The sequence below is a fragment of the Anneissia japonica genome, unplaced genomic scaffold, assembly GCF_011630105.1.
Source record: "Anneissia japonica isolate Jap-2015-1 unplaced genomic scaffold, ASM1163010v1 scaffold685_len2926416_cov193, whole genome shotgun sequence".
NCBI classification, from domain to species: domain Eukaryota; kingdom Metazoa; phylum Echinodermata; class Crinoidea; order Comatulida; family Comatulidae; genus Anneissia; species Anneissia japonica.
In genome coordinates, this window is record NW_022692922.1 from 961415 (window position 1) to 987030 (window position 25616).

A 25616-nucleotide genomic window follows, 5' to 3' on the forward strand; every position below is an offset into this window, starting at 1 on the left:
TCCAGTAAGTGTTAAAATACAATTTTAAATTAATATAGATGGTTCAAAACTACAAAAAGTCAATCAATGTAAGCATTTAGGTGTCATTATTGATGACAATTTGAAGTGGCATAAACAAATTTAGCATTAAAAAATAAAGTACTATCTCATCTGGAATCTACTACCTAAAAAAATGCAGTGAAATTTTCCACCAAAATATCCAAATAATAATGTTTAAATCGATCATTTCCCACCATTTTGACTATTGCAATGTTGTCTGGGGTCGTTGTAACCAAACACTTAGAAATAAACTCCAAGTACTACAAAATAAAGCAGCAAAAATAATAACTCAAAAGTCCAAATACGATTCCAGTTCACAGGCAGGTTCAAGAGACTTAAGTTGGCCAAATTTAGAAAAAAAACAGTATATCAATGAAGCTGTAACAATGTATAAGATAATGAATAATTTAGCACCATCTTACTTAAGAAACCGGTTTCACAAACGTGAACATATATATGAAACAAGGTCAAATGACATTTTACGCTTACATAAACCAAAGACTGAATATAAAAAAAGAAGCTTTTCATATCATGGGGCAGAAATCTGGAATAAACTAAATAATTTAAATAATTTTGGAACAACTGCTGAATATGTATTCCAATATGTTTGTATGTGTTTTTTGTTTTTTTAATTTCAGTTTTATCACTTCATTCTTATCTTCTTGTAAAAACGGCCTTGTGAAAAACACCAATATGGTGATAGAAGTTTTCTCCGTTTTAAAATAAAGTTGTTATTATTATTATTATTATAATGCTTTTGTCACTGTAAGATTTTAAAGACTGCTTTGCAGTATTATCAAGAGTACATATTACCCAGCATGTTGTGATGTTTTGTAAAATGACAATACTAACTTATAGTTATAAGTTTAAATGAATACTAAATACTGTATTTGTCCACCATTATAAAATATAAAAATCGAAATATGTTCGAAAATATTACTGAAAAATTATTTTAAAAAAATCTAGGGAACAATTTAATTTAAAATATGTTAGAACCTTGCAACATTGTAGAAAGTCAGAAAAGCAAGCATGTGCAATGATCTTTTTGTGTAAAATTTCATTTGTTGGACAAATATCATTTTTTTAAATACATCTGAACTACTTACAAGGTTATCAGCTAATACTTCGCCATCACGTAGCTTGGTGGGATCAATTTCACAGGACCGATGATCATCATGGATCTCGTCGATGTTTACTTTCAACGTGTCATGCAAGTAATGCATACCCTCCAGCTTCATATACTCGTCAATACACTTCGTTCCTAAAGAATTGCCCCTGAATATTGTATTTGCATCCCTGTGTGGAAAAAAAAAATTACTTGACTGATGTTTACACTATGATGATAAAAAGCTAAAATAAAAAGCAATTGTTCATAAAGAAACCAAACACGATTCAATAACGATTTCTTGTGTATTTTTGAATATATTTTATCGTATACACGACAAATCGCTATTGAATCGAGCTAGTGTGAAAACTTCTCTTTTTCTTTTACTTTCTGTATGAACAATTGCTTTTTAGCTTTCTATCATTGATTGTTATCGTTATAGTATACACAGGCTTTTGCAACAGAAATTTGCATCACAGAAATTCAAGAACAGCTATAATATGTTAGTCTTATATAGTGCTTAATTCCAACAAGGCCTCTAAGCTCTTCACATTATTATAATGGAACATGTATTCCATCATAGGTTTTCTTAGGAAATAACTGATATTGATAACTATGGGTGTGCAGTAAGCAAGTAGTCAGATCGAAAATGTCAAATATCAGTGTAGTACCACCAGCAAAATAACTTGCCTCCCGCGATAAAGAACATTATATATTAATTGCTTCAAAAAGAATCTTAAATTGCATTCATTACAAGAAACCATAATTCATATGTATTCAAATGTAAGTTTTGCTGTCTATCAATGCATTTTATTAACAGTTATTATTTTTAAAATCAAATGTACTTCTCGTTTATATTGTTTAGATTTTCTGTTTGTTATTTACATTATTGTCGAATGCTGTTTTGTTTATGACATCCCTGTTACAAGCATGTTGCTTTCTAGGTGATGCCACCATGTTCGTTGTTTTTTTTAAAGGAAATAAATGTTATGAAACGTTATGAATCAGAATCAGAAGTATGGGTACCCTTGGAAACGTTTCATCACTAATAACAGATGATCACAGAAAACCACACACTACAAAACTGTTATTGAAATGTATGCATTACATTGAATAACTGATTCCACAGTGAATAACTCTTTTACAGTAGTGGTATAAAAATGGTCAGTTTTATAAATAATAAATTTTAAACTTACGATGTTTGTGCAATCTCGTGCTTTGCCAGCGCTTTTGTGAACTCTGTAAGTTGGTCATGGTGGTAGAATAACCTAACAAGAGGGCGTGCGGCATCAATACGTTCCCTCACAACTTGACCTAAAATATACGCACCACTTGAGGATGTCGGCTGAATAAGAATTCAAGAGTCACCATGAGTACTTAGTTTTTCAAAAGGAAAAATGTGCATCCAGTATATAAACATTGTACTAGTAATTAATTTTAAGAGAGCAGATTTTAACAGGGTTGATAATAACGTCCCATTCTACGTTTCAAGGATTTCCTAAAGAAAGACTTAGTGAACTTTCAAATTTCCACTTCATCATCGCCACAGTTGGCTAAAACTGACCTGGTTGGAGATCAATGCTTCAAAATGGGATGAGTCATGACCACCACTACACTGATCGAAAGATGAGGGAGAACAACAAGAAACAACAGACAAGCCCAAATACAAGAATTTCTTCATGTTCAAAAATAGACAAACTGATACATAACTAAATAGTATGTTTTAGTAATTGTCAATTAAAAGTAAAAACTTTTAAAATAAATACAATAAAATAAATAAATATATTAAAAGATGTCTCTGATGGATATCGTCTAAATTTTTACATTGTCATTCGTGACAGACGTCTGCAACATCATCAACACCTTAAAAATTACATTTAAAATTGGGATCAATGTTTGTCAGTGAAGAAAATAGTGTCCGGTTGAATCCTTTTTGCAACGATATCAACAGAGTAGTATCACATGGTATCGTGACGTAACACTGTAGTACTCTATGATAATATGAAATTAATATGAAAATATGATGACTATTTTTATACTTGAATGTTTTAAGTATTATTGTACTGTTAAGTGTTACCAGGAGAGCCATGTGATAGTAACTTGTGGGCAATCTGGCCAGTCAGCCATACACTTTTTATCGACTAGAATATCAAATAACTTACTGACACTTCTGGTGATTTTAAAATGATATCCCTGAGAGTGTTGTAGTAACTGGATGGAAAAACCTGATCTTCTAAATAATTAATTCGTACACGGAGAGAACCCATGTCCGTCTTTTGTGGCCGGTTTACACTGTTTTCCCTTGGTTTCAAAAAATACCTGAAAAATAAAAGAACATAATAGACACCCAATGCAAACAGCGTGCTAACATTCTTTTCTTTTTTTGCAAGAGTCTGGGAACTTCCATCTGTATTCAGTGCAATAATACGTCAGGTGGGGCAAAATATTATTTCTATTAAAATTACACAAGCCATTCAGGAAATTCAACTGATCCATTACTGCTCAGCAAGAATATCCAGACTGTTTTCTACAGCATAGCCAAAAATTCAATCGCACATTTAATGAGCCAAAAATTCAAATATGAGCCAAGGTCAAGCTTTCGAACGAATGGCGAATAGCATTAAGCTGGGTTGTCAGTAAGATCGCATATTGATTACAGTAGCAGCAGCAACAATAACAACTAAAACAAACTCTCAAACAACAAACTCTCATCCTTATAACAAAAACTAAACTAAACAACAACAGAAACAAGTACTTACCATGCTTTGTGTGTAGCTGTGGACATATCTATTGCACTTAATGGAATCTTAACTTCACCGATGAATACCTCCCCAATATGTGCGGAACTTGAATTATTCCATACACTAATCCTGAAAAGTAATGCAATATAAAATTAGGCATTACACATACAAATATACTGTGCTGGGCTGATAAACTTGAACAAAACAATTCTGTTTGAACTGGATAAAAACACATCAATTTTAAATGGTACTGAGATCAAAAACAATTCAGATTTTGCTGCTTTACAACCATCTATGAAACAAATAATTAAATCTGGTTTTGGATATTTAGAAGTTTTAAAAATGATAATACAAAAAAATATTTATGTAACAGCATTAGCTAAGAAGTAAAACTATTATATGACAAATCAAATTTACTTATTTATGAAAATCTCTCAATATTATATCGGTCTCCTATTCTGCCTTTAAAAATTGCGGAGTCTGATAATATTTGTCATGCATAATTTAATTATAAAATATTTATAAAAATATGCAATAAGCTAAGAACAGGTTAATTTGTTCATTAGTAATAACATAACTTCTTACTTGAGTTCAATTTTTGTAATATCTTCTTCAATTGGACTAAAATTGTACCTATCTCCATGAGAATTTGAATGTTTCACCAGCTGAAAAAAACAACAAATACTTTTGTTTAAATATTCTATTGCAACTGTCCAGTAACCTAAAACAAGGCCCTAGGCCACTGAAGGCAAATAGTTAATCCAAGTTAAAAGAAAATATTTGATACAAAATTAAAAATTAGTATGATGAAAACAAATCTAGTGTTAAAAAAACAAACATTATTTTTTTTTTTACTCCTCCATAGATCTGAAAACTGCCGATGTCCCTCAGGAACAACAGAAAATCGTCCTCCATTCCTGGTAAGAATGATCAGATTCCTTTGTTCTATGCTTCCCCAAATCACTCTTGCTCATGATCATAAACTGAACTCATTTGCTTCAAAGTGACTAATATTAACTATCACCTGTAAACTGGGTAAGCGGCCTACCCAAGAGCAAAGTCCTTGCACTTTCTCTCCTGTTTTGTATTATCAATTTCTGTATACATTTACTGAACTATTTTAAGCAGATATTCTTTGACAGTAAAATAGTATTGAACTTGAAACAAAAATATAAAAAATGAACATTGTTCAAATTTAAAGCTCTCAGACTTTGAGATGTACTGCACATGTGTAAAGCACTGTCCACACTATCACATTTGATGTGACATGCCAAAATATGGTCATGATGACATCACATCATGACCATATATAGGCACATCATGACCATATATAGGCACATCATGACCATATATAGGCACATCATGACCATATATAGGCACATCATGACCATATATAGGCACATCATGACTATATATGGGCACATCATGACTATATATAGGCACATCATGACCATATATAGGCACAACATGACTATATATAGGCACATCATGACTATATATTGGCACATCATGACTATATATGGGCATACAACAATTTTTTTGTCAAATAAAATGTGTAGTGTGGACAAAGCATAAACACTGATTTACAGTTTAAACAAAATACATTTCAGTAAAACAAAAATGTATCCTTTAAAGCTGAATTTTAAACACTGGACAATCGTAAAAAAATTATGGTATTACTGTACTGTATGCAACCCCCCCCCCCCCCCCCCCCCCCCCCCCACACCCAAAAAACCAGCTTTTTATTGACAGAACACTGATAATACAGGCTAAAAAAACAGAGAAATATATAAAAATTACCGCTATTAATATTCTGCTTCAGCAAGTAAGGTGAGAGTGCAAAGTTAAAAAATACAATGAATAAAAAAAAAATGGAGTGACAAAAAAAAAGACAAGGTGGTTATGAGAAACTAATGTACTTTTTTACCCTGCCTAATCAAGTGTGGGATATGTATCTTCTGGGAAACTGGTGTATTTGTTCATAACATGAGTCTTATTTACATCTTGTGTTTTGATAAAGCCTTATCTCATTTCCTGTATAGGGTCATTCCATGTCAAATCACCCAAAAAATCTGAAAATTTTAACCACATATTTTTTGATTTTGATGAAACTTGGTGTACTTGTTTAGTGTGATCTCACAGCATCAAATCTCAAATTTTAGGTCAATCGGTTGAGGGGTTTGGGAGCTGTCTCTTATACACATCTAGATGTGTATAAGAGACAGGTATACATACTACTTCTATTAGATAATTTCTGGATATTTATTTTCTAAACTTAAATTAAAATAATCTTAAATATCACCCACAATATATTTCTAGTTGGTTTCAATTTGCACTTATTTTAGCCATAATTCAAACATTTCTATCAGATAATTTCTGATAATTTAAACAAACCATCGTTCCACATGATCTATCTTTACATCTCATTCAACAGGATACTGTTTCATAAATCAGCCCATGAACTTTTTTTCATTCTACTTCATTCCTCACAAAGTTAAAATTTTCTTTATTGCAATCATTCACTTTTAATTGGTTTAAGCCGAAGGCCAAGGAAATACCAAGCAGCATCACTATTCAAAGTGGCATATCCCTTCACAAGACAAACATAAACACAAGGTGAGGCTTAGGGAGTGTTTTGGTTGTGAAAAAAATAATCTTGTTACCATGACAGAAATTGAACCCAGGACCCTGGGATTGGAAGGCAAGCATCTTAACTACCAAGCTATTCAAATCGATGTAATCGGTGGTAATCCAAAAACTGATTATTCCCGAACGAAAACAACGAGCGCATTCAGACCAAATCACACTTTATATTGGAAATGGTCAAACCACGGTAAAACGATACCAGTAGGCCTAGGCCTCCAGTGGCTAGGCCTATGTTGACTGACCTCAGGCAATCAGTGCCTGTGGAATTTTTTGCGATTGGATTCACACGAATGTGAATTGAAATTGGGGGCCATTTGGTGTCGCAATTGCTGCAACCGAATGCAATGCGATGCTAGTCTTGAAATACCCCAGCTTGAGAGCTTAATCACTTTAGTTGTAGAACATTAAAAAGTGAAAATATTCTATTCTTTAGGTAAAGATAAATATTAAACATTAAATCATTATTTATTGTTGTTTACATTTGTACAGTCAATGAATTGAGACGTTTCTATGCTTCAAAAAAATACTAACATGTAATATATTTTAAGTTTATTACCTCAAATAAGAATGTTTCATCATACTGCGGATGATCAGATTTGCGTTTTATTTTAGTTTTCTTAGTTTCTGTCCTGAAATGTAAAAATTATATGGCACTGTTAAAATAATTAAACCAACGAAATATTGAAGTGTGAAGAATGCCTTTGAAATGCCCTAGGAATGACCTTTGAACTTGCTAATTGCCATGATGACAGGTATTCTTTCTAGGTCCAATCCAAGTATAACTTGTACGATTGTATATTAAAATGATTTTGTATTCAGAGTCTATTTCGTGAATACTTACCTAGATAAACCGATAAATGCCTAAGTTTCCTTTGAAACTTACCTCTCAAGCATAAAAGAAAAACATATTTCTTATATTAACCAAAAAAACATTTCTAAATTATATGTTTAGTAAGCCTTTTCTTTAAGATTTGATTTTCGTGAGTATTTCTTACCGTGTTGGTGAACAAAACGTCACCGTAGCAAAGGTATCACAGTGTCTGTTAACAATTGTTAAGTTACTGCCTTCAATTACCCTGAAATAATACACAATTTAACATATTATATTTCTTATTTTAAAATGTGAATTAAAATTAAATATTTGTTACAAAATTTGGCAAACCAGTGTTTGTTAACAATTTTTAAGTTAATGTCTTCAATTACCCTGACATAATATAGAATTTAACATACTATATTTCCTACCCCAAAATGTGAAATAAAATTAATTATTTGTTAAAATATTGTAAAATTTGCAAAAAAATACTGAAATACAGACATTTAAGAAATATTTAAATATTCGGTCAGAATAAAATAGATACGCTCAGTAAAAAAAAAAAGGTTAAACTATAAAAATCCCTTATTATTATATAATTTTATATTATTATTAGCTAATAATATGAGGTCCTAATTGTTAAAAACGATTTTTAATGCAAAAAGTGGGGAAAATAACAACATAGCATGATGTATATAAACTTTGACATTCAAACATGTTTGGCCAGAAACATAATTCATGAGGATTGACTGGTTTGGATTGCCTTTGCAACATTTTAATCTGTGAAGTGAGAAAAACATAAATTCTTGTTTTAAATTTTAATTGACAGCTAAGAGACTGACTACTGTACATTAAATTAATTTACTAGCTCAGCACAATCCTTAATTAAGCTTGAATAATTAAATTATTTACTAAATTAAATAATTTAATAAATTTTAATGCACCTTAAGACAATTTATTGATTGCAAAGGATGCCACAGTACTATAAACGTGTGACGGTATGTGTTAACAGTAACTGGACAAACGCTGTTTGTTTGTTTTGTTTTTTTTCTCACACAAATACATACATTAAAAAAACTTGAAAAGAAATAAGAATTTTAAACATTAAAGTGTTGACATTTGTAAATATTCTTATTCTACACATTATAAGCTTTAAAATGATGGGCCACTTGCTTACTTTTGACAAAGTATGAGTAAAAGTATTACAGCTTCTCTGCACTAAAGTAAACAATACTGCCACATTCTGGTGCTAATTACTCAGTTTAACATTTAGCAACAGTACATTGGTTTCTGAATGGCAACCTCATATGATATTGTAATTAGCCAATGTTGTTTTCAAGGAGCCCAATATCTTACCATTATTCACATAGTGATGATACGGGACTACACAGGGTATTTCTAAACAGTGCAAACCTCCCACAAATCTCCCTTACATCATCCTAAACAATTGATAATTAGCGGCCCCAAAAACTTGATGCACCAACCTATGAGATGGACATGCGCTTTCAAATTCAAGAAACACATCACCAAGCTTGATATTTTGTTGCATTTTAAACTGAATTACAATAGGCCTACTTTAATTCTAAGCCCACCTTTGGGACCTGCGAATTCAGGGTGTTCTCAGTGTCCAGCCTCTATCTGGATGGTACAGTACAGATTGAAGGCTGCTAGTAAGTACTTTGAAAAAATGGTCTCTAATTAGAGTGATATCAACATTAGAGAAACTTTGAATTAATGGGCGAACTGTATACAAAAAGAGACAGATACTACTGGCCCTTTGGTTGGATAATATTCATAATCTAGTGTTATCAAACCTTGCATACTAAAACCAACAATGTTTAGCAGTGAAAAACGCTTTTAAAATAAAAAAAATGTTGGTATATAACTGTTTTTGATCTCAGCACATCAGAGGTTGATACACAATGTTCCTGCCAGGGGGGACATAGTTTACATATAATAAACAATGAGAACATTGTATTCGGCAAAAATATTGTGTGCAGGTTATTAGAGGAAGCATGATAAAATATGATTGGCTTAGAGGAAGCATGACATAATCTGATTGGCTTAGAGGGAGCATGTGAAGTTCACCAACCTGACAGCAACTTTGTTTACTGATGTTCCATTATCTCCTATCAAGGTTTCCCCACACCTTACTTCCACATGAACTTTACCCTACAAAGAGAACAAACAACACCCATTCATAATAATACTATAAATATGTATATTGCTAAAATTTTTAATTTTAATAGTTAAAAGTTGTAATATATAATTTTTTTTCTTTAAAAAAAATTAAAATGAAGTTTGAATAAAATTTATTCTATAAATTATTTTTAAATATAAATCTTACAAAATGTACTTTTAAATTAAATATTAGGTATGTTTCGCATGCAACAAGTCGGCATTGCATTATAAGGCGCGATCTCCAAATTATCCCAGACGGCAGAAACGCGTCTAGGTCAACACCCTATCACAAACGCATCTGAGAAATCAACCATTCTAATTACCACGCTATATGAATATTCATTTGCCACACGCTTGAATTACGGATCGCGTCTGGACGACGGTGAATCGTTTGGACGCTTGTTGATCGTTTGAACGATTTCCTATTGTTTTCTTATACATACATGTGGCTATACTTCCTCTATGCTTATATAAATATTTGTAAATTACATGATAACAACGCGCCTGGAGGTTCCAGGGCGCGGTATGCACTAAGCGAGTTCGATTGGAATTCGCTTTGTACGCCGCTCTGTAAATAGAACTATGTCATGGCTCTAAAAATAGGGCTGAAATTTTCTTTGCAAAAGTGAAGGAGGGTAGCCTATATTCGCATTACAAATCACAAACTTTACATGTACTTCAAATATACTTTAAGTGCCATGGTAAGTCGGCGTTACATTCTGGCCTAAATATAAAATCAAATCTAGACCTAGGTAGGTAGTCTGCCTATCTTTTTTTATCATCGCGCACGGCTGGTTACTCACAATTTTCTGAGGCTACGCTCTACTGTGTCCCGTACTGTGTATACTATGCAGCAGTGCATTTTCTTTACTGTAAGTTCTACTGTAGGTCCTCCGAATCGAGAGATGTATATTTTGTTGACTAGTAAAATTTAGATAAAGACAATAACTTTAATTCTGATTTTTTATTTAACTGATCGAACTACAGAGTGCTCTTTTCAAATAAAACTGCACCGATCTGGAGGCCGAGCCTTGGGTGCAGAGAGCAGGGCCCAAAACCATGTGTGTAAACAAGTAGAGTACTGGGCGATTTAGAACTAGAAACGGGGTATAACATTATTTTTTTACAATTACTTTTTTTTAGTTGTTTTTCTTTCTCTCTTTTATACATTGAACGCACCACATTTATGTGTGCCGCTGAAACAGATGTGTATGTTCAGTTGAATAAATAAATAAATTACAGTAATATCGCGAGTTGTCAGTAAAACATTTACTGGGTAGGCAATGGTTTAGGATTGCATGTTTGTATGTCAAAATTTGCGGTGAAATTTGGAATTTTTGCAATTAATAAACCTTGTTTTATAAAATGTAAATATAATTTAGCTTAGTATAATGCAAAATTTCATCTACTTTGATCATGGACGTTTTCGGAGCATGGGTCTTCTCTTAGCATGTGATCACTTTCAACGGCAAGGAAAGCAATTAATTGTTGTGCTGGATGTTACCACAGATGCACAGGATGGTGATCGCGCTTCTTAAAACTGATGGTGGCCAGCGACTCCAGCTACGACTACATTGGAAATAACTAAAAAAAAATTGTATTTTGTAACGTTATATTTGTTCATTGATTCGTAAAATCACTGCATATTGCGAAAGTCTCACCTATGCTACTGAACATTGACGTCCCAGTACCCAACCGACTATTTTTTTTAGCATCGACCAGGGACTTCCCCTAGTTTACGTACTTCTGTCAGTTCTTGCACACACAGGCAGTGTACAAAGAGACGTTCACTAGCAGGTAAACAAGTCCGTACTTATGTATAGGGCCGCACAGTCAGTCGTATTATGATTCATTTTAGAGAGTCGTCTGGATGCGTTTTACGGTGCATCCAATCAGCATAGTTAAAAAGGGGGGGGGGGAAAGACCAAAACAGAATATCAGCGTCCAAACTGTGGGCTATTCAAACGGTGTTTTCAGACGAGTTTTGGTAGAACAATAGAAAACGCGTCTGATGTGTCGTCTGGAATAATTTGGCGATCGCGCCTAAGAAAACCATTAATAAAAGAGTACTATGATGAATGATGCTACTTTGTTACAGAAAAATTGCCAATGGCAAATATTTGTTTATAACATAAAACTTTTACGTTGGTACATCCTGCAAAAGACCTAATGATCACAGAGTAACAGAGACTGTATGGACCAGTACACCGGGGTAACCCCTTACTCATCTTGAAAGATGAACGACAAGATGACGAAAAAGTTGTTAAATTAAGGAAAGAAGAAGATTTCACACATTTTGGAGGTGGGTTTATACATGAGGATTAGCAAATGCAAACCATAGGAAGTCTCAGGCCTACTGTATGGTAAAACAGGCCAGAAAGCTTTAGCTTATTATAGCTACAGTAGCATCCTAAGGTAACCAGAATCTACAGTAGCCCAGGATCTAGACCTCACAAGCTGTATATTTACATTCTTTGCCTTTGAGGGTAATTGGTTTGCATTAACTAATAAAGTAATTACATTTTTTTAATCTCCATGAATCAGGCACTAATTTTTCATAAAATTAGACAAATGTTTCTTGTACATTACTCACAGAAGATATCATTACTAATTGGCATGTGATGCAATTATCTCCAGAATTTATCCAGGCAGTAGTGACTAGTAAAATTTAAGAGATACTAATCAAAGAATAATAAAAAAAAAAGAGCCAAGATACACGAATCAGTTACCGACAGGATGGCTGCAACATTTAAAAAAAAGTAGAGCATTTAAATCATCCTAAAAAAAAAAAAAAAAACCGGTTTCCTTTAAATAACACTTCCCTTTTGAGTAAAATATTTCAAACCACAAAGTCAATGAACCTACTGTAAAGTAAGGATCACATTTTGCAGTTGGAAGATATTGGCTAGTTCCTATTGCATTGCATGCATAGGAACTAAAAATATGATGATCGAATCACTGGCCAATAAGAAACTGGAAACTGCGCATACGTGTGATTAGTTGATGATAAAAACGCACTCAACTTGCTTGTAGATATCCGATAGCGGTATCCGGATACTGCTAACGGTTAGCGCTAACCGATCGGGCGTCCTCACGCTGGTGCTAACGGTTAGCTCCCGATCCGGATACTAGGGCTCTTGTGAGAACCAAGCTATACTAGACTAAACTACATAAATACAGGTCTCCCTCCAATTAAAGACAACTTTTGGGACCAGGGTCTCCATGGGTTTAGCAGCTTTTCTCTAATTAGAATAATAATGATAAAGGACTTTTGTTAATTTAAAACCACAGAAAAGTGGGTGTCTTTAATTAGAGAGGGACCTGTAATTGAATGCATGTTGTTGATAAATTATTTAAGGCATAGGGCCTAGGCCTAGCTATGTATAAAGTAATTTCATTTTACAGTAGTTTGGAACGATATCAGGAGTGGGGGTGGTGGCAGTGCCCTACTAGGACAATTTATTTGAAGCTATCTTTGGTCCGATCGTCCACACCAGTTAGGCCCAATCATCTGTCACCCGAAGTTTTCATTACGATGATCAAGAACGTATACTATCTAGGCCCTAGGCTAGGCTTAGATTGCTGCCGTCACTCTGCTACGTATACTACTACCGCATAACAAAGAAAGCGACCCACGCGGTGCATTCTTAAATTTTACACACATTATTAAAATGTATTAGACGTTAACGTGATATCACTGACTGAACGATCTACCACCCTCGCATCGCAGTAACTACTGTACTGAACTAGGCCTAGCTTTCAGGCCTCATGTTTTTGTGGAAAGTTAGACAGTCGTTATGTACCCGACAGTCAGCTGCCTTTATATCTTCACTTGTCTTCAATTTGCATTCAAAGTGTACATTGCTGCATAGCCAACTGTCGGGGATATAGTACCTTCATATGACTACTCATACAACAGAAAAAAACGTCGCATGGAGTTAGTGAAAAATGGAGATCTAAATGTAAAAACGATGTATTTCAGCTAGTATTAAAACCTTTTTGTTTTATTTTAGGCCTTCTTCAAAATACCTATGCCACAGCAGTTGATTTTTTTTGCCGTAAAACCAAAATAGTTTCATCCATGCCGACTTGCCGATCGTTTGGCATGAGCCCTGACTGAACTCTGCAGAAACTTCACATCGAACTTCTCATCGCGAGGTAAAACAAAATGTTGGAAAACTTTTCTTTGACGCATGCGCATTTGCATAAATGTCTACACACACGCACACACACATACTACACACAATAAAAAACAAAGGAAAAAGAAGAGTGATTACAATAGTTCCTATTGCATTGCATGCATAGGAACTAAAAATATGATGATCGAATCACTGGTCAATAAGAAACTGGAAACTGCGCATACGTGTGATTGGTTGATGATAAAAACGCACTCAACTTGCTAACCGATATCCGATAGCGGTATCCGGATACTGCTAACGGTTAGCGCTAACCGATCGGGCGTCCTCACGCTGGTGCTAACGGTTAGCTCCCGATCCGGATACTAGGGCTCTCGTGAGAACCAGGATATTGGGTACTCCACTGTGTTGAGTCCCGCCTCTTGGATATTGTTGCTAAGGTCACACAAAATAACTACATACGTAAACATGTATTTGTGGGACAACATGCGTGTTTGCAGTAGGTGAAGCGTAATTTTTTGCCCTGATTGGTCAGTTGTTAAGTCTGATTGAAACTGCGGAAAGGTCCATTTCCCCTAGAAATTTGCACTAAGCTTTAGAAAATAAAATGTGAATAAAATCTACAAGATTGGACATCCCTATTAATTACGAAACATGGGAGTGAAACTTATTAACATGTTATTGTAATGTTGTTTCTATATCTAGCATATGACTAGCTAAAATATGATACAGTTTTGCATACACATTCGTGTTAAGAACACTGGCACAACCACTTACCTGAACTTCCGAGTCGGGGTCAACCGGGGTCAATGGCAGCCACTGTTCCTTTCCATGGTGTCTGTGAAGCTCGTCACGTCTAAGCGCAACTTTACCCACAATGCTTTCTAACCTCTTTAGTAGCCGGTCTCTTTCATAAACATAGAATGCTAAGATACGAAATTTCTTAGGGACACCAAACTCGCACTCCTCTGCCCAGAATGGACTGGAAAACAAACATAATACAAATTCGAAAAAAAAATGACAATAATTCAATTTATAATCATTATTAAAATGAATACAGTCTTACATGGACAATTTAGATGAATAATGAAGTATTTGTTCTCTCAATATGTCCCCAATATTTTATACAGGTAGCTACAAATTATTAGCAGCCAATTTAGAAGTTAGATGCTAAAAATAATGGAAAGGAATTATTAAAATTGCATTTGTTTAAATCAACTAGAACTTTTATTCTTGTTTCCATGAAATATATAGTACACTGTACTGTACTTCAAAATGAATTTTCTCTTTTGGAAGTTTTCATAGCTCAACACAATCTATAAACTGAATAAGATAGTTACATAGAAACTATTGATTTTATCATTAAATAGTCTGCAATTGGGCACCAGCAATACTAAGCCATCAGACACTGTGACGCCACAGCGGTCATCACCATCTGTATGTCTATGCAGCATGTTATGCTTCACCATAATGGAGACAACTGGCTATGATGAGGAACAGCACCAGCTTGCAAGGAAGTCAGTCTCAACATCGGGTTCAGTGTATCTTTAGATTCACATCATGAGTGATTTTGTATTTTGGTGCCTGACCAACATGTTTGTGTTTTTAGTACATTTTGATGGTAAAATTTTAGATTTTAAAATGCCTATTTTAGAAAGCCTATGAAGTCATTCAGGCGTAATGAACGGTAACCAACGTCTGGTTGGCGACAGAGGGCGCCACCTGGCATTGTGACGACATGACTGTGGTACTTTATACAATGAGGATACAGAATTCCATAAGGTGCAGGATTGCAACACCTTTCTTTTAGATCTATGAAGACAAAATGACCTTCCAAATACTGTAGGGTAATATGCAGGCTCATTCAAAATGACGTGTGTGTGTGTGTGTGCCAACACATTGCATTACTACTCAAACTTTGTACTATACAGCACTGTACTACTATAGTGTAGTATCAGTAGTGCACAATATGTTACTCCCAATCAACAGCTGGTCAAGATGATAAAACATTATGGTTTAATATTCAGAAGATAGCCATACAGAAATATAAATTAAACCAATAAAAGATAGCAATAAACACACTAATATTATCTGATCATACAATTCGGCAAAACATCTCAAAGGTTCAAACAAAACCGACAGCAAATGAGATGTATAATAAATAGTACAAAAATAACCAACTCATTGTATGCAAATAACTTTCTAACCAACGACATGAATAATTCAATCAAATATAAATCGTTAATAAATCTCAATGCAATTAAGGTTAACCTTGACTCCTCAAGTCTCAAAGATTAATTACAAATTTCCGATTTGACAAACATAGCGTTGACAATAAAAACTCATCTCCGAAAATCCTTGTGATGCCTGAAACGTACAAATTTCAATTAGCTGAAAGATAATTGAAATAGTACAGCTTGTACATGTTTATGCCATGGGAAAGGGAATTCAAATCAATGAGGAAGGATGTTCATTGCCATTGGGAAGGGGTAAACCTCTCATCTTCACCAATCCTGGTATAAATTACCTTTATATTATGCAAGGAGATTACAAAAATATTACTTTCACACCAGCAATTACAAAAAATAGATTTGTTTACCATTCTGTTTTTTCTTGAGTAGCTGTACGATACACTTCTTCCTGATCAAGTTTAATACAACAATAATAATCTTTGGCAACAGAGTTAAGGTTTTTTGCTTCACCTGAAAAGAATAAATACAGTGAATGAAAATATATTTGATAGGTTGATACTAGGAACTATATAATGTCATTCAGATAATTTTTGACAAGGGAAGAGAGACTAGTAATAGCACAGCATGAAAAATTGTTTCCCAACCACAAGGTGGTGGATTCAACAGCTTGCTGTGCACCATTTTTGCATCCTTGAGCATAAATGTTCTACCTGCATTTGCTTTCTCTACCCAGGAGTACTGTATATGGGTAACTGGTGGGGTTGCCTGCCCATGCAGCAACACTTTAAGGGCCAAATGACCATGGATAAAACACATTTTAATTGAAAGGAAAGGGGCTACCCATCTAAAAATGCTGTGCACTAACATGACACCGGCTGTTCAAATGATAGCTAATAAATGCTTAAGGGCACCTACTTAAATATATGGTAAGCAATTCAAAATATTTAATTTTAATTTCCATGTTTATATTAACTTAAACGCAGAAAGTATCGTTATATGGGTGAACGAATGTATAGCATTAAAGTACAGTTAATGAGGTAACGTTTTGGAGTATACAGTAGTTGTGTATTGTTACATCCGTTTACTCACAAACGATTTAAACATTAAAATCTCTTGAATATCAGTTTCATTGAGCTGAATAGGATAAAGTTCATTGCTGAGTTTGAAAGTTCGTTAACCTTTCAGGAATAATGACAATACATTACAAGTCTTGACCAACTTCTCACCAGGATATGATCTCACAGATTGCCACACACATTTCTCATACTACTGTCTGAACATTTCTAATATAATTGTTTTCACTCACTTTTAGTTTAGAGAACTTTTTACACTTAGGATTTCGGTTAATGGAAAAAGCAGTCTAAACATCACTGTCTGGAGTCAAAATGTATTTTTAAGAAGAGCTTGGTATTGGTGCCCAATTGTGCAATAATCTAAACCAAACCACAAAATATATTACGGCTTGCAAGATAATATCAACCTAATTCCTACAGTACAACTATTTTCACAAAAAGTACAGAAAATTTGTGGTGTCGTAATTGTTTATTTTTCAATATATATACTGTAGTTGCATTGTTTTTCAGTGACAGTTGTATTAGCTGTTGTTGTCCTCGGTAGTTACAGTAACTTTATTCATTCATCCTCATGGACAAACACATAGTAAATGAGTCATTGTAGATGAAGGCCTCTATAGGATGACACAAGTTTCTATTTTCCTCATCCAGTTTATACCTAGTACACAAAGTTGAGAATCTCATCTTGTTGCCATCTCACTAACATATCTTGATACTGTATGCTTTGAAGATACCAAGACCTATACAATCATACAGTAAGCCTATGTTCACTGCTGAGTATTCAATGCAAAACAAACTTATTTAATTACACTAGTACTTGGAAAACATCTTCTACCTGGTACAGGTATTGATTAGTAAATCACTATTACTTTTAATTTGAAGTATTTATCATGGTTTTTTTTTCAATAATAAAATTAATTTTTAAAAATACTCATTTCTTTTTAACAGTTAGGGTTTTTACATATTTTTATAACTTTTTCTATTGTGTGCAATACTGTATTTATAAACCGAAATGTCCACTGATTAATATCAGATAAGATAGTATAATACATACTCCAAGTAACGAAATGCACGCCATCGTGTCGGGATTCAATATTTCGACATTTTAATATTAATTATCATTATGTCAGACAGGAATTATGTCATCATTCCTAATGATGACATAATTAATGTCGGAAGACACGATGGCGACGTAAGAGCCATGTCTGTACCCATACACTTCGTTTAGGCCTATGCATTTGACATGACCGACACTTACTCTTGATTATCAAAACTGTAGCAGCCAACACATTTTCTTTTTCTATAGCAGCAGCTTTGATGGTGTTTAAACAGTGCGCTTTTTTGTCATGTGATGTTTGTTTTTGTGATGTGCCTCTTGTTAAATCATGCTAACGTCGTGCTTGCGTCTTTGTAAAATCGTAGTGACGTCGAATTAAAATTTTGGTAATTCGTAGTACGTCGTCACAAATCGTAACGCTATCGTTATGATTCATAAAAATGTCGTCGCACTATCGCATTAGTGCCCTAATACATCTTGACGGTGTCCTAGTAGCGTCTTGATGAAACGTAAAACTTGACCTTTTTGAGTAGGGCCTATGAATCACTACAATAGAGCGCGATTTTAAACCTTTTTAAAATCGTGCTCCATCGTAGCAAAAATCGTGTATGTGGGAAAGGGGCATTAGTAAACTAATCTCAAGACAGACATGTCACTGTCAGTAAAACAAAATGTCGGAAAACTTTTCCTGAAAATGTCTACATCTACAAACACATACACACATACGCAAAAAAAGTGAATACAATAATTCCTATTGCATTGCATGTATAGGAACTAAAAAGTGATACAGTACTATAGAGTAGAGTGTGGGTATAGCATTATATTTAATGCAGAGGCTCCTCAGAAGCTAAGAGATAATCTTGACTATAGAGTATAGGGTCATTCCATGTCAAATCACCTATACAGTAGGTCCCCAAGTGACCCTCTTTAATTTCGCTCAAAATCCAGCAATGTTCCTTTTTATAAAAAATGAACAAAGTCGTTCTGAAATTACAGCAATCCAAAATATGCCATGCCCCCTTTATTTGCTTCAGCATTTCATGCCGACTTTTTTCCCTATATTGTAAAACCAGAAACATTCGCGAGTACTACGCCTAGGCTAGACAGGCCTACAGCCACTGTCTAGGTTACAGTGGCTGCCTATGGTAGGCGCCATAAGCAAACAAAATAGAATTTTCGATGATGTTAGGCCTGATAAACTAGAATTGCGAAGGTTTTGAGTATTTTGATAAAGAATTTAAAAAAGAAAAAAAAAAAAACATTTTTTGTAGGTATATTAGCTGTGTATACAGTAGTCTGTTATTATTTAGATAGTTGGTTTTTTAAAACCCCTGCAAACTTCCACACACAATAAATCTTCCAAAAAAACTTTAAAATGACATAAGAACATACCAAAATAATAAAATTTGAAAAAAAACCATAATGTACCTAACTTATCCCAATTTTTGGGTAAAACTATTATGAGTTGTATTCCTTTATTATAGTGATTACCATCATCTGCCAATTTATGGAGTTGCCTGCTAATAGCACTAACAACAGGAAGCTATTGATTCCGCCCGGAATGATTGTGGATTTGGTAATTAGCATTGATCACAAAAGCACATGTTTTGATCCGGAAACAACGATCATATTATGCTATCGGTTATGTAGAAATATTTCCGTTAATTTTCATAATAGAGTTTGGCTAGAATATGCACCCATTCATAAATTCCATGTTCAGTTTATAATAACAAACACATTGCCAAAAACAACAATTACCTGATCAAGGTTAATTTTAATATCTGAAGAAGAATAAACACTCATAAATTAACCCTTTTGTCTCATTTAAATACTTGAATTAATTCCTGATGATGACATAATTAATGTTGAAATATTGAATCCCGAAATGATGGCACGCATTTCGATACTTGGAGTGTGAATTAATTAGCTTAAGTTCTATCAATCCAGTTTACATTGTTTAATTTGTATAGGAGGTTGATTATGTTTATAGCTTCACACTCAACTTTAGAAGTGTACTGTGTGCATCAAAGCTAGTGTCTTGCCAATAAAACTAGTACTTCATGTCCAGTGTTTTATTTACTAATTTCAAACTAGTATGGCTCATCTATGTTTACTTTATATATTTATTAGTCAATAAAATTGAGATAAATTATGTATTTTTTGATAATCATTATAATTCCACATTAATCAAATTAAAGGCTGAATATCGAATGCATTGCATATCTTTGATTTTTTTTTTTTGATTTTTTTTTTAGTGTTTGTGTTCTTCCAAGATAGAATATTTTCTAGAAGAACTTAAATATCAATTCAATGAAAATAATATTATTACTATATGTTTGCCAATTCTCAATAGAACACAGGTGGTCATATCTATTAATTGGTGACAAAAATATTATTTGAAAGCTAATTACATTTAATAAAAAAATAAATATAAAGTAAACAATTAATTATTTCTATTGCACAGGTGTTAATTTATGAACAATAATGTTTAAACATTAATATGGGAACTCAAATAAATATATATATATAATATATTTTATTAAAACATAATTACATTTTACATAAATATTTGTTTTATATGTCAATATAGACCATAAACAATTTACAGTATTAGTGTCTATAAAACAATTATTACTGTAATAATAGATTTGGAAGGCAATAATAATAAATTTATTAAATAATGTAAATTAATTAATATTTACTAAAAAAACAAAACAAAACAACTACAGCCACAAACTGTATGATGCAATTTTGAAATATATTTTTATGGATGGGATTGGATTGGATTTATTCAGTTTAAAAACCAAGGATAGCCCCAGAAAGTCTAGAAGAAGACTTATTTCCAGTGGGGTCCATATTATGTCAGTTTCACAAATTCTATTCTGCAACTTTTTTCAATTCAGAAAACAGTAGCAAGAAAAGCAATGGTTTTACTGAAATGTAAAGTTTTACATTCTAAAATACACAACATCAGTAACCCATGGAAAAAAGAGTGAAAACAAAGGGGAAATGACCATGGAAGACTTTTTATGATAAATAATAATTGTCAATAATTAATAATTGTCATTCAACTTAGAAATTTTGGAAATTTGGGCTGGGCTACTAGGGACTCATGGCAGCCATAATGCAGTGCCACCCAAAATATTACAGTAAGTACAGCATTAGACAGACAAACATCTTATTAATTATAATATACTATTATTATTTAGGCGCACAACACATGCACCAAGGACTGTCAATATCGAATATCACTCTCCTACTTGTAGGCGACAATACAAGACAAACATACTGTACACACACACACACACCCCACACACAAATATACACAAACTAAATCTCAATATGAGGTTTAGAGAGTGCAGTCGTTTTGGTTGTGAGAAAAAATCCTGCAACACTGATAGGAATTGAACCCAGGACCATGTTATTAAGGCAAGCATCTTAACCACCAAGCTTTTCAACTCCACTCTGTCCTTAACTAGCTTAACTCTTAATGTAAGGCCTAAAGAAATAAATTGTTTGTTTGCCCTTTAATGCTGAAAATTGTATAAGGGGGGAGGGTGGGCACAAAAAAGCTTTATTTTCTCCTGTCACCAAAATTGACATATTAAATCACAATGCTTGCAATTAAGCCTGTCTCACTATTTGTTTTCCAAAGGGTATTCATCAGACTGAATAAAAATAACCCATAGGCCTTTAGAATCGATATTTTGCAATGAATTTAGGCTTAGAATGGTGCTACCTTATATCAGACACCAAATTTAGACAACTTTCATGTGCAAAATGGAGAAAAATTAAGATTACTTTTTAAAATTTGTAAACAAAAAATCGAAAAAATTTTTTGGTGATCCGCATCAGTGCGGATCACCTCTTGTTATTGTCAGGATCATCATCATCATCTTCATCTTCTTTTTTTTATTCTCCTTTCTTTCTCCCCTTTTCTGTTCGCACGATATCTCAAAAAATGCCACGGGTTACGCACAATCGCTGTCAACAAACATTTGGCTTGGTCTAGAATAGTCATGGTAAGCTTTTCAACGCGCTCTGTCATGCGTGACGTCATCTACGCGTAATTTTGCGTTTTTACATTATCGATCACATCAGCCTAACCAATTGCCATTTCGAAATTGTATTAAGTGAGCATTAACTTCGGGTTAATGTTGAATGTACTGTACCTTAATTTTACGTGTGCGCTTCATTACGCGCGCGTCAAATTTTTAAAATGCTCAAAATCACTTTTTGACTAAATTAGAGCACGTTTCAGGCCATTTTGAAATTATGACATTTTGTTTTTTCACATAGTTTGGGTTCCTGATATTGTTTTCACAAATTTCCATTCTTTTTGGTAATCTTATGGCCAATAGCAATGCCGTACGTGCGCATCAAATATAGGTATCTTTGCGCGGATTTGTGCCGATATACAGTGAAAATATGCTAAAATCAGGCCTACTTTTAATCAGTTATAGCTCCTTAGGATGAAAGGTGACCCCCAATTTTTATTACATATTCTGAAAGCACATAAGTTGTAAATATGATTTTATAGATCATAATGGCTGATCGGACATTGTGACGTCATCATATTGGCATCTGAATTCACAGAAAGTGAATTATAGCTATGACGTCATTTTTGAAATTACGCATTTAAGCATATTACATTTTGATGACGTCATCATGGTCAAAAAAATTGTTTTTTCTGACCTCCCCTACATCTTCCTTTCCTCAAAACGTTGATGAGCCCATATCATCTTAACCATTCGTCATTTCTGAATCATATAAAGTGAGCATAATCTTCAGGTCAAGGTTGAATGTCAGGTACCTTAATTTTCCGTTCGCGCAACTTAACGTGCGCATACGCGTGCGTCAACAGTTATGTATACTTAAAATTATGCCTACTTTTAATCAGTTATAGCTCCTTAGGATGAAAGGTAACCCATAATTTTTATTACATATTTTGAAAGCACATGAATTGTAGATATGATTTTATAGATCATTATGGCTGGTCGGACATTGTGACATCATCATATTGCTATCTATTTTCAAAAAAACTGAAATTTTATTTATGACGTCATTATTTTTCAACTTATTTGAAAGTATCTTGCTTATTCTTGATTGATTGTCTTCCACCTGTGAGTATGTTATAGCTGAGACAATTCTCTTTCAGAAGTGTCCCTTTATTTTTTATTTTGATGACGTCGTGATGGTAAAAAAGAATGTTTTTTTGGAGCCTTCTCATCTTTCTTTCTTAAAAGATGTAAACAAATTTAAAATAGAGGGCGGCAGACTGTGTTTCGACACTATCAGACCGATAGTTCGTATACTGTAAAGGGAAAATTTGTGTGGCATTACCAAAAACAAACAGGGGGTTTTAAATTAAACTTGACAAGGTTTAAATTCATGTGCCATTACCGTCGTCGGGCACGTCGTATAAGGTATTCGCACTTGTGCGTTAACATTTTAAAATTGTTAATATCACTTTTCAGATAATTTAAAGCACGTTTCAGGTCATTTTCAGTATTCCAAAACTTTCCATATTTTCGCGCCGTACGCTCATTTCCACGCCCACAGCACGTACTGAAGCTGGAAATTACGTTTCGGTTACATGTTTTGGGTTTGTGACACTGCATTAATATCATTACCGTGCGCACGGACGTCAAGACGTATGTGTACACATTCGTAAGTCCTTAAAATGCTCAAAATTACTCTTTTTAAAAACTAAATAGAGCATGTTTTATCATATAATACTTTTCAATCAGAACCGCGAGTGCCTCGTGAGGGTCAAAGTATGGCGGATCACCAAACTCGTCCTCAGTGACGAGTTCAAATCTAGTTTTTTTTTAAAATGCTGCCCTTATTTTTCAGTGAGCTAGGGGTGGCCGCTGGAGGTCAAACACACATTTTTTTCTAGGACTAATGTGAAGAGTTATTCAAGGACTGTGACTCCAATAAAAAGTGACACTAGCTAGGTTTATTTATTTAACTGTCTTTATACTGGATGGCACGCTCAATGAAAAGGCACTGGTTTTTGTTGTGGTCCTGTTAAAAACATAAAAATACAAATGAGATTGGAAAATTTAATAATATAGGATTTAATTACAAAAATAGAGGAGAAATAGGCTAATTAATTGAGAGCATTTTTAAAGGTATATAAATTAAAATTCTGGAACTGGGGTCTAAACATTACTTCTCAATGAAATGCTCAACTCGTACATAAATTACTGGAAACAACAAACATAGGACATACCGGACAGTAAGCCTGAACTCTTGAGAGGAAACCTGGAGGAAATGATGATTTATTTGAAGTGGTAATTACTGTTTATTGAAGACTATTATATATTATTAAGCATTCAAATGCCATTATGAATACAGTACACTGTTAATAGAGGTACCATCATATATAATCTTTGTTTTATGTTCTATATGTAATATTACTTCCGCTACGTGTACATCTTTATAAATTTTATTTAAAAAAGTTAAAATATGTCCAGAGCAATAACATTTACCATGTGTCGTGGCAGTGCCTTGTGGGTGGGTCACTTCATGTCAATTCAATTACAAATTTTCCACTGACCTCCAAGGTAACTTAATAAAATTTTTTTTCCAAAAGATCATGTGCCATACACTTCAACCCTTTCATAAAAACACAGCAACGAATGAACGGAATTTTAAAAGGGGGTGGGAGGGAGGGAGAGAGGCCATATTATTTACTTTGGTATATTTCAATAGATTATATGTCCACAAAGGGGTATATGTATTTAGTGGAATGATACACATTTGTCTAGTGGTGATTCAATTTTGCAATGAAAAGGTCCAAGTCAATTAGAGGATTATACAAAAACTAATGCATGGTGATCTAGAACAGGGGATTAAATTTTGGGATAAAAAAACCAAAGGTCAAGGTCTCAAAAAAAAAAATTTAAGTTTTTGTTCTTTATGTTCAGTCAGAAAGTGTGAAATGATTGCTCTAGTATTATTTTTAATTTACTATTTCATTTTAAGCTTATTTAGCAAACATCTCAACCTCCAGCACAGGCATACTGTTCATAGGAAAACACACAGATCATGGATCAGTTGTACACAACTCAAAATTAAACTAAATGCTGTACAGTAATCCAAGCATGCACGCACACATGCACGATTGGCGAACACAACTCAACACCGCTGCACATACGCGATCAGTCAACACAACTAAAAATAAACATACCTTGTACTGTATGTGTGATGGTGAGCCACATACAGAGGTTTCTATTTTTTTCCCGCTTCAGACAACCACTACTGGACTACCTGTATAATATAGTGTTCAGATAATATGGTCCTTGAGGCATTCATAAAGATAATTTTCAGCGTTGGAGGCACAGAATTGCTTTCCTTATTAAAGTACTGTAAGTTTTGTGAACACCTGCCCAACAGAATCTGGCAAATTATGGTTTTGGTATGGTGCTGACAACATTATATTGGTTGATGAGGTTGAGAGTTTGCAGAACACAGGTTTTATAATAATAAAACTGTATTGCATGATCAAACTATACAAAAGTTACTGTACATAGTAATTGCAGTTAAATATGAAATGATCACATATTCACTGTACCATACATGAACGACTCACTCGACTCAAACCTCCCACAAAAAAATTGAACTGTA

The 25616-nt window shown here is 33.8% G+C and overlaps 1 protein-coding gene across 4 annotated transcripts in view; it reads right to left on the reverse strand.

Annotated features, from left to right (window-relative positions):
• Nucleotides 1-25616, reverse strand: part of LOC117100498 (ras GTPase-activating protein 3-like) — a 52668-nt gene that overhangs the window by 21377 nt on the left and 5675 nt on the right. For all 4 annotated transcript variants that reach the window (XM_033240217.1, XM_033240215.1, XM_033240216.1 and 1 more), the window contains exons 2-11: nt 16259-16361; nt 14437-14641; nt 9435-9514; nt 7527-7607; nt 7088-7160; nt 4471-4550; nt 3904-4014; nt 3307-3463; nt 2341-2489; nt 1146-1335 (exon numbers count right to left, since the gene is read on the reverse strand). In XM_033240217.1, the coding sequence (XP_033096108.1) occupies nt 1146-1335; nt 2341-2489; nt 3307-3463; nt 3904-4014; nt 4471-4550; nt 7088-7160; nt 7527-7607; nt 9435-9514; nt 14437-14641; nt 16259-16361 (1229 nt within the window). The remainder of the gene's footprint in view (nt 1-1145; nt 1336-2340; nt 2490-3306; nt 3464-3903; nt 4015-4470; nt 4551-7087; nt 7161-7526; nt 7608-9434; nt 9515-14436; nt 14642-16258; nt 16362-25616) is intronic.